The 11684-nt window shown below is 36.8% G+C and overlaps 1 protein-coding gene across 1 annotated transcript in view; it reads right to left on the bottom strand.

The window, feature by feature from the left end:
• Positions 1-1838: 1838 nt before the first annotated feature.
• Positions 1839-11684, bottom strand: part of LOC149776131 (bifunctional 3'-5' exonuclease/ATP-dependent helicase WRN-like) — a 202244-nt gene continuing 192398 nt past the window's right edge. The window contains exon 28 of the mRNA XM_089942399.1: positions 1839-10542. Coding sequence (XP_089798525.1) covers positions 10351-10542 — 192 coding nt within the window. The 3' untranslated portion in view covers positions 1839-10350. The remainder of the gene's footprint in view (positions 10543-11684) is intronic.

Raw genomic sequence — 11684 nt, 5'->3', positions numbered from 1 at the left:
TGTTTTTTTTTTTCTCGTACATATGATGTGTATTGAAAACTCTCTGAGTATTGGTTTCAACGCTCTTCCTATGATTGTCTATCGTTGACAGAAAAAGCTAAGGACTTCATTTAAAAGAACAAACAAAAACCTACTTGCTGAAAATGTCAAAATGACTCCGTCCTGCCATCTTATCCTCATCAGTTTCCTCTGCAGCACAGGTGAAAATGATTCAATTTCTTGGCATGGGGTCTGTACACCGTCCAGGTTTTGCAACCAAACGATAGGGTCGACAACACAATGGCTTTTTAGACCTCAAGTTTTGTTTGTAGACTGTTCCTACACATCTGCATGTAGTCTGTAAAACGCCACACTTGTTATGGCAATTCTGGCATTGGTTTCATCATCTATGTGGACTGCACGTATCGGTGTACTGCAGACATAGGTGAACTTGTCCACTGCCACGATGGCTTGCCCATTTACTGTGATGGTAGGCTATATGTAAGGCTTTCCTGGTGCAGGTTGGTGCATCACCCCTATCATCTTGATTCTGATTGCGAGACCCAAGTGTCACATGCTTAAGAGAAATAGTCCATACTGTGTTGCATGCAGACTCACATTTGGCATTCAGTGAACAGTCATTAGCAAACATATTACGAACAGTCACTTCCTGTAACTCCGTCTTGCCTGTAGTCTCCTCAGATTGAATGCTTGCCATCAGTGCGGTGAATAATGTAGCTGCCAGTGTAATAGTCATGGAAGACATCAATAAGTATGGCAGAAAATATCATACTGAAAAGGGTTTGGGCCAGCATACAGCCCTCCCTTCTCGACTCCCTTGGTGACCGGAAATAGTTCAGACAACTTGTCATTGTCCATGACACGAGCATGCATGTCAACATGGAATTGCTGAACCATCATTTCTCTGGGCATCCAAACTTTGAGCAGAAACATCATTGTCTGGAAGGTTGGCAGGTACAAGCATTCAACCATTCACCCAATCCCTCAGTCTCACCGTGGATGTCCATCCCTTTTTTAATATATTTTTCTAAGGTACCTCATTAACTTGCATGCTTACTTACGCCATGGTCTATGCATTGGTACCCTGTTATACACAAGTTATTGAGGCTGGTCTATGTATTGGTACCCTGCTGTACACAACCTATTGAGGCTGGTCTATGTATTGGTACCCTGCTGTACACAAGTTATTGAGGCTGGTCTATGCATTGGTACCCTGTTGTACACAAGTTATTGAGGCTGGTCTATGTATTGGTACCCTGTTGTACACAAGTTATTGAGGCTGGTCTATGTATTGGTACTCTGCTGTACACAAGTTATTGAGGCTGGTCTATGCATTGGCACCCTGTTGTACACAAGTTATTGAGGCAGAGGTGTAAATGTAAACATGAAATACACGAAGTTATATGGTAAAGATACCAAATCCAAGAAAGGTCTTTCAATGTACAACAACAGTAACTTAAAGAAGAATCTAATAGTCGTTTAATATTTAACAATATTTTTGATTATATTATGAAACAAATGAAGATTTTTAAGTATCCAAAACCATGTACAGTGTACAGTTTTTAAGTATCCAAAACCATGTACAGTGTACAGTTAGCTGATACATCTTTGATATTCAATTTTTTTTAGAAGACTTGAAATTGGAAAGACCAAGGTGCCCCACATGGGTGACAATTTGTTGGGGGACTGCAACCAAAGACCACTAGGTGGTGATATTTTAAGAAATATTAATAAGTGATCAATGCCCTGGAGTTCTCATATTAAAATGAGAGAGAGAGAGAGAGAGAGAGAGAGAGAGACATGAAGAGAACATAACAAAAAGAAGAAAGTAACAACCATTTTGAGCAGAACATGTTTTAATTTCCAATTTTTCCCCAAATTTCTATTTTCAAAACTTGTCATCTGTAAAACAAACAAACAGTAACATGAATCTGGTGTAGGAATGTACTGCAATTTGGATTTTCTTGTCAAGATTTGACAGTGTACGGTTCAAAAAGATTTGACAGTGTACAGTACAAAAAGATTTGACAGTGTACGGTACAAAAAAATGTCGCAATGAAGTCTATACATAATATACAAGACTTCCGTCAGAGACATATTCTTCATATCTGTATGCATAACAAGCATTAACTGTATGGTATAATTTGAATACATCCAGTATTAATTATGCATAATATGCACTAACTGTATGGTATAATTTGAATACATTCGATATTAATTATGTATAACAAGCACTAACTGTACAGCATCAAATGAACACATTCATATTAGTTAACAGGGCCCTCAGAGTGGTTTGAGTTTGAGACCCCTGCTCAAGAATGATATAGATTATCTCCCTTTTCAAAATAATCTTTATCACTGCAGTGCAAGGCCAAATAATTTTTAAAGACAATCACGTAAATCAACACAAGAATGTATATATTTGTATTGATATAAATCTCAGACCTGTTTAATATGACAGATTTCTATCTGGAATTCCCAAAGTCTACTCAGTAGTTTCAGCCAGCGTCTGTAGTTTACCATAAAACAGTTTGGAAGAAATGAAAGTATGCACATGGCTTATTATCTAGAATCACTGATCCTCTAATTAGCTGGCATACTCCTGATTTCTACACCAAATGAAGTTTGAAACAACTGACTGATGCAATCTCACAATTTTTCATGCATTCCTTCATATCTATTAAGACCATCTTGTCTTCTATTCTCAGTGATCATGAATTCCATTGACATGATTTACTTATCAACAGTTCAGCATTACATCATACTTATGAGATTCACATCTACTGGTATAACTCAGTCATTCAGATGCTTGAATGAAGTGTAGCATTCTCAAGCATTTCAATGAAAGGGCTGAAGAATCTAATAAATGACTAGAACATGGGTATGCAGCATCTTTGCAGAAAAAGACTGCCTGTAAAATCAATACTCTGAACAGCAGCCTGAATTGTTGTGAAATATTGCATGAAAATAATGCAGAAATCACAGCTCTAATTTTTTTTGAAATTTGAAAGCAATAATGAAAATAAACCAGATTATTCTTTTGATAAACAGAATGCTTTGTATTCACCCTGCCCCCAATCCCCCATTTAAGTAAAGACTCTTACTGAAGTTACATATGGTCCTGTACTCTCAATTTTCATACTACTAATTCTAATAACCTATGGTCAAATTCCATAAATTTATACTTGTGTTTGACCATGTTTCTATGGTAACATAAAAAAATACTGACAGTAGAAAATGCAAGGTATACATCTTGCATAACATGTGTATCAAGTTTAGTTGAGATAGCTTGAATGGTTTGAGAGTTATGCTCCCAAAACGAAATCTGTTTACAGACAGAAAAATTAAGGACAGACAGTCAGAGTGATAGCTATATATCCTTCTTATTACATACCAGATGGGACAACTAAAACCATTAGCACTGGGTGTATTACAAAAAGCCTTGTGTGTCACAATTTTTTTCTGAACAGACAGACTTTGCACAATAAAAATAATGGGTAACAACTCCATAAAAGAAAAAAAAATACTGGTACACTCAAGCAAGAGTTCTACAATATAAAGTTGCACACAAAAATGATCATGAAATCCAATGATTCATTATATATATTGCTATGGTACCAAAAAAAAACAGTTTGAAAAATGGGCCATCACTAGACTCATCAATGATATCCTGAAATCTGGACCATATCAACACTTATTAATGATATCCTGAAATCTGGACCATATCAACATGTATTAATGATATCCTAAAATATGGACCATATCAACACTTATTAATGATATCCTGAAATCTGGACGATATCAACACTTATTACTGATATCCTGAAAATTACAAGAATAGTTGAAAATTATTATTCAATAAAAACCTGCATACCAAAATTTAACTGAAATCCAACATTTTAAGGTAATTATGTACAAAACCAGAGTTCTGAGAAGTGAAGCTCAGAGGCCGTAACTCTTTGGAGTCATGATGAAAAAACCCCAATGAAAAGCAAACTGAGTGAGGTTTGGTTAATATAAAGTTGCCTGTCCTATTTAGTAGAAATCCAACAACTCTTGGTAAAGTTTTTCTGCAGACACCAAAGTTTAAAATGATGGAAAATCGAGGTTATTACTCCTTTACATGATGCCACTGGAGGCCAAAATCTGGGTAAATAACATCAATGAATGTTGGCAAGTAACCTCTTTATAAATCTTATCCATATAAAGATGCACACCAAATGTAGTTAAAATCCAAATATTCTTTGCAAATTTGTTTAGCTTGTTTTTCATGCCATTTTTCAGCACATGATGGACTACATATGGTAGCCAGTATATCTGATGAAAAAAGAACCCAGGAAAACCCTGGAAAGAACCACCTATCCGTAGGAAGCCAATGGAAAGCTTTCTCAAATAACCACGTTGGCTGAACTAATACTTGAACCAACAGGTGATATGTAAGTGATCTGTAAACATGAATGTCTTGTATCACCTGTCCACTTGGGGACAACATTGTAAAGTTATGCTGTGGATACTTTTATAAATGATGCAGAATGCAAGAAAAACTGGTCTCATCAAAGGTAAATTTCAATGAAATCCAAAACTGCTAAGTAATTTTGCCGAAACCAAATCAAGTGAAAATTAGTAACTCCTATAAGTGATGGCATAGCAAGCTGACGGGTCTTCTCAAGATGAAGATGCATACCACATTTGTTGAAATCAGCAATTCTTGACAAATTTAGGTTGCAGAAACCCAAGTTTTCAGATCAGGAGCCATAACTTCTTAATTAAAACGCTGAACACAGAACAAAATAGTGCATATGTGTGATTTGGATTTTTAACGTATTTTTCAGTCATATCGCTATGATGTCTACAATGTGGCAGTTTATAGTTATATCTAGCACTGGGGTATCATGAGCAGACGTCTCCCACCCAGTCAAATTATCCTGACACCAGGCCGACCAGGCCTAACACTAACCTCTAAATTCTGAGCACCAAGCGAGACAGCTGATAGTACCATTTTTATGTCTTTGGTATGACTTGGCTGGGGTTTGAACCTGCGGCCTCCAGCATCCAATGTGGATGAAATAACCACCTATGCCACTAGAGCAGTATCAGACAAAAATACAATTTGCCTCAGATCTATAAGAAAAAGTGCATAAAAGATTTGGCTGAGATTCCATTATTTCCAATAAAGCTATCATGCTATGATGGACAGAGAGCATGATTACAATTGACCTGCACTGAATTTAACAAGTAGGTATCTAATAATGGCAATTTTGATTGGCATCCAAGTGAAAGTTAATTAGACAATAGTGACTGATGATGATGATGATGATGATGGTGGTGGTGGTGGTGGTGGTGGTGGTGATGAACACAAAATATCTGCATCCTGATTCAAAGGAAATTTACAAAATGTTATTCAGTAATATGCAAAACTTTTAAGTGCTTTTCCAAAACATGATTTACAATTTAAAAAACAATGTCTACAGTCTGGCTAAACGACTACCACATCCTGTAATAAAAATGAAATACAATATTCATGCATCAGCAACCTTCTGAATCAAACACTACTTGAAATCTAGGAATAATACAGACCCTGAAGTAGGTAGTTTTACCAAATCTGCATTTTATTTACATAGCATTTGTATTCTGTTTGCATTCCATTTGCATTCTGTTTCATGACATGAAAGTTTCATAACATGACTCTGATCTTTGGAGACTTCAGAGTACACTTAACAAATAACCAACAATGAAAGGGTTGATTTTCATGGGGAAAAAGTGACATTTTCTTGGTCAACATATGTTCTCTGTGCACTTCAAGTAATGTCTGAGTGCACAATATGGGCCTTGTATTGTTGCTACTCTCGAATTATCAGTTGAAGAAAGGGAGGAAATGATGACTCCTTGATTGCCCACTGATGGCAGCCTATTCATAGCTACAAAGCCTAGTTGTGTCATTAATACTGTAAAACCAACTGATATGAACTAGGGATAGTGTCCATTGAAAGGGCATGTAACCTGCTCACTCCGCATACCAAAGGTAAGCATGACAGGAGTTTCAGCAAAGTTCTGGCTTATATGTTCAAATCGATTTGAACTGCAGCAGGTGAAACCCCATGAAAGATTCCATTTTGGAAACAGCTTTAGTGATTCTGGTCTATTCATGTCAAAACTGACTAGTAGTTCTGAAAGATCTTTATCATGACCAAAATCATCTCTGCCTGAAAGTGTTAGAACTCATGGAGTGGTAGCCTTTAACAGTAATTGGGGCTAATAGAACTCATGGAGTGGTAGCCTTTGACAGTAATTGGGGCTAACAGAACTCATGAAGTGGTAGCCTTTGATAGTAATTGGGGCTAATAGAACTCATGGAGTGGTAGCCTTTGATAGTAATTGGGGCTAATAGAACTCATGGAGTGGTAGCCTTTGATATTAATTGGGGCTAATTTGCTCTCCTCAAACAGCCAGATAAAGAAATCAGTCAACTGTTTGATTACAATACTCAACAGGATGATAATGTTGGCTTTGCACCAGTCCCTAAATATATACCATTTTCCCTCAGATGCCTTCAAAATGGTGGACCTTCTAAATCTTGAGATTCTTTCCACAACTGAAGGCTGGAATTCTTTTATTTGCAGTGTTCTTCAAACAAGAGCCTGGTGTGATGGAGGAGCCAGGGATGAAATACCTGTGACTGCAGCAACTGAGTAATTTTCATTTTGCTGGGACCCAGGATTTGTCCCACCTGAATCAGAATCTGTTTGCAGTTTTGGCCCCTCTCTGTATTTGTTTCAGTACTTCTACCATGGGGGTGAGGGTGGAGGTGGGCTAAAGCCTCAAACCCCTCCCAAATAAGTAGTAGTGTATCCACATCCCATGGCTGGAGACATAAAAGTGGACATCTTGTGGTTCTACCTTGCTGCAAGAAGGTCCATCATGTGGTTCTACCTTGCTGCAAGAAGGTCCATCATGTGGTTCTACCTTGCTGCAAGAAGGTCCATCATGTGGTTCTACCTTGCTGCAAGAAGGTCCATCATGTGGTTCTACCTTGCTGCAAGAAGGTCCATCATGTGGTTCTACCTTGCTGCAAGAAGGTCCATCATGTGATACCAAAGTGTACAAATCCTATGTAAGTTCAAGTGATGAGGTGCCCATCTTGAGTTAAGGATTTGACACTTTCTTGACTGAGGGTAGGCCAGGACATTGAGCCTGATGGGAATGTGTCTGATTTGAATGGACATATGTGACTGGGAACACCAGAAACTCCTAAGCCTTTATACATAGACTGGGTGATTTGGTTCCCCCTACCAACCCAGTTTGAGGAGACAGGCCACTACTACCATGATCAAAACTACTATCCCATCAAGACAGTCCTTCCAGACAAGAAATGCCTTATTGTCTTCATTTTCAGAAGGCTGGTATAAAGAGGTAGTTCCTGCAGACCCCACTTGCCACTGATTGCTGAAGCACAGCAAGAAATGGGCTTCTCAAACTTACAAACTGCCATCTGCACAAACTGTAGTTGGGACTTTTCCATTATGATTCCTGCTTTGTGTTAACCTTTGCTGTGCCAATAATGCTGAAATGCTACTACCTAGTTGTGATCTTGAGTTTGTGATGAAGGTGACCTGAAAAGGGGCAACATGGAGCCAGCAGGACAGGACCATCTTCATTAGGTACATCTACGTTGGGGTTCAGTTTGCCATAGGAATTTGTGTGAAACTGGATCCAGGCTGATCACAAATTCATCCATTTTTATGGGAAGTCTGACTGAACGAGTGTTTCCATCTTGAACTTCAGCACCACAATGAATCTGTTGAGGTGGCTCAAGTCAGAGTGTGTTTGCCTGTGATTAAACTGACAGAGTTTGCTTCAATTGGTTGTTGTTGTTGTACGGTTTAACGCCATTTTTCAGCACAAGATAGGCTATACATGGTGGCCAGTATAAATGGTGGAGGAAGAACCCAGGAAAACACTGGAAAGAACCACTGACCCACGAGAAGCTACTGGCAAGCTTTCTCACATACCCACACTGGTCGAACCCGAGACTGGAACCCACACAGACAGAGGTGAGATGGCAATGATCCATAATGGTGAGTGCTTTCGACCACTCGCCCAATCAGGGCCGCTGCTTTAATTGGCTATGAAGAGATACCTAATTTTCTCAGAAAATACTTGCACTTACTTTTAACAGCAATAATATTTAATGTGCTCATAAACTTATAAAATCTAAAATAATTTTAATCCAATTTGTCACTCTGTTGTCTTTTTTGTTATTGACCCCATATTTGGAAAGCTGCAATGTGACAGTGTCTCATTCTAAAATGAGGCCTAGCATAGATCAATCATGTGTATGTAAACTGGACAGATCTCAGTGGATGCATTATCATGGGACAACTATTTCTCATTGTTTTTCTTCATAACTGACTTGATTTAATTAACATAAATATCATTGGTTGTCAATGTAGATATTATTATATAGTAGTCCAAATTATTCTGTTGTTTGTCTAGTGTGACAGTCATGGTTCTGATTAAAGACAACTTAATCATCTGTTAATTGGGTGCAATAGTCATGGCTTTGATTAAAGACAACTTAATCATCTGTTAATTAGGTGCAATAGTCATGGCTTTGATTAAAGACAACTTAATCGTCTGTTAATTGGGTGCAATAGTCATGGCTTTGATTAAAGACAACTAATGGTAATATCTGTTTTGTAATTATCAACGACAATCCCCTATTTTATCTCACAACACAATACATCAAAGAGCCAGTACGGATCTGTCATATGACGTTCTTTTGCTTATCAATGCCCAGCATGGATTCCCTACTTTATCTCACTACACAAGATATCAAAAGAGTCAGTACAGATCCCGTCATATGATGTTCTTTTGCTTATCAAGGCCCAGCATGGATTCCTTACTTTATCTCACTACACAATATATAAATAGAGTCAGTAAAGATTAGAAAATAAAAAGGCACAAAAACAATGATCCTTGTTGTCATTTTTAGTTATTGTCCTGTAACACAGTGACCAGATTTTTTTTATTTGACATAACTTCAAAAAAGAAAAAAAAAAGTAAATAAACTGCTGCCAATTCCAAGCAACCTGTTTTATATTGTTTCCTGTAAATACTGTGTTTAAGAAAGCATTAATTTAAATTTGTATTTGTCTCTTTTATAACCTAGATCTATTTTGTAAGCAACATGTTGTGGATGATCTGCCACTGCTTGTAAGCCAGCGACTACTTTGTTTTCACAGTAGACAACTTCTTTTTTTTTAAGTGCAGATTTTACACATATACAGTGTCTCAATAGTGTCACATGTTCATTTGGTGTTGTTTGCTCGATTGACAACTTCCTATGATCATGCCAAACATCCTGACACCTGTTTGTGTGTATTCTCTAATAAGACTACACAAGCTATCACTGAATTGGCACTAATGGAAGCTTAAAACTCAATCTCTGATAAGACTACACAAACTGTATTGCTGAACTGGCACTAATGGAAGCTTAAAACTCAATCTCTGAAAGTTTCTGAATTGTCAGTGTTCTGTCACTTATCTCAAGTCACTAGGATATCCTATTTTTAAAAAATGATAAAACTGACGCGTTTCACAAATATGGGGAAAAGAAAGACATGCTTATGACAGGATTAATTTGGGATTTTAGACAGCAACATATTTAGGACACTGTGAATCACCAATGTGTGGATTATACTTTCTGTAGTCAAATATTAGTGCATTTTTCTGCAGATTTTCACAATGACTTACTATACACAGTAAAGGGAGATTACTAACATGGTAGTTCTCTTTTGAACCGCAACAAGTCTTGACTCTAATAAATGTATGGTCGTTTCTTGAAGGACAAATATCAAATATAACAATTGAGGAAGACATTTGTTTGTTTTTTTAAACTGATTACCAAACACATAAAGATACATTACCCTACATGCAATGATACAAAAATAGTCCTTTTTTAACTTCATGGGTGGTAAATTATTGTAGGTGCTAATCTTATTGGGGTGATTTTTTCCACCATTATTTTGAGATACTAAATAAACAGTTTAATTAGTTTTTAGACTGGAAAATGAAATATTTTTTGGCAATCTAAAACATACAGAAAACAAAGTAAGCATTTCCTTTTCATGTAGAAAGATAGGCAATCCAATAATCTATGAATGTACGACTCCAAGATAATGCAAAACCTCTTATTCAAAATGACTCAATGAAGAACTTCACTCTTACTGTTTACGTTGAACATTTCTATGAGTATAGACTGCTGAATTTCTCATTCTGATGTTCACAATGATCACTTCCAAGCTGATGATGACAGAACTTTATATCTGAATGTTCACCAAGTCAAAGTTTTTATTTGAACAGACTGTTAGACTTCATTTTTTTGGTAAGTACTGGTTTGTTTGCTGTTCCGGTCATCCAGGCTGGAAGTTTTCTTTTAGTTCCACTGGCAGATTCATTCCCAGAAGCAGCTGGTTGGGACAAATCTCCTTGGGAATCTCCTCTTTCCAAGTTTGTCTGACTGTATCCCATGGGTTGGGAGTTCTAAAATAATGGAAATGTATGGTGAACTATTTTTATTTAAAAAACCCTTCCAAAAATTCATCCCAAGTATTATACATTACCTACAACTTTCAACATGTACCAGCTTCAGATAAAATGACTCGATTATTTAACCACTGGCATAATATTAACAAAGTAAATAAATAACAAAATATAAATAAAAAGATAACTGGTATAAACAGACTTATTCTTAATGATCACTGGGACAAAGACACAGTCAAATGTGCTAAAGACAACTTACAATTACAAAGGAAACTTGTCTTAAATGACAACAAAATTTTATTGTATTTTGATACAAGAGATACCCAAAAGTCCTGCCAGATGCAGTTGCAAGTGTACTGGGTGAAATATGCAAGCATGTTTTGTTCCCCAACGCAAAGAAAGCAAGAAAATATTGTGCTAATTGCTGTTTTCTCCCATAGCCTATTATGAACTCAATGCAAAAGAAAGCAAACTTGTAAGCAATTATGTTTCTCCAAGAAACTTACCTAAATGCATTCATGTTAGGGATAAAAGCCTGATACCTACTGAATCCAGCTATATAAAAAATATGAAAATTTGTCTGTTCTATCTCATATTGACAAAGAGAAATAACTCTTGCCATTTACCCCCCCTTGTCATCACCACCATGTGTTGCTAGTTTTTAAGCAGAGCGATATGCCAATATGGCTGCTTAGGGGGCGCTCACCAGTTAATATGTACTTTTGAGAGAGTGATGTATGTAAGGTGAAGTAGTTCGCATTTAAAACATGCACAATGGAGAGAATGTTGGCATACCTCTATGCTACATTAATGTAATGTGGATGATATTTCTTTGGATATTGTACTTTTGGAAATTTTACATGATTTAAGCACATGCTAACTAAAATGACTGCTCCCTTGTGTTAAAAAATCAGCCTGAATTAGTCTAAAGTACACTATACATAGCAGCTATTAAAATAGGGAAAATGAATTTTGACAGACTAGACAATACGAGCTTCTGAAAGTGCAATGAATGAATTACCAAATATATCAAATGTAAAAAAAGTTATCAGTTCTTTTTTATACAATTTACCTCTGAAGTTGAGGAAGTGAAAATGACCAAGTAGAGCTAGCACTTTTTTGAAAGGTGCACATCTGAAGTA

Source organism: Sinohyriopsis cumingii, chromosome 18, assembly GCF_028554795.1.
Source record: "Sinohyriopsis cumingii isolate HCF-2022 chromosome 18, ASM2855479v2, whole genome shotgun sequence".
Classification (NCBI taxonomy): Eukaryota; Metazoa; Mollusca; class Bivalvia; order Unionida; family Unionidae; genus Sinohyriopsis; species Sinohyriopsis cumingii.
The sequence above is the reverse complement of the archived record's forward strand: the minus strand, read 5'-3'. Positions and strand labels throughout refer to the sequence as shown.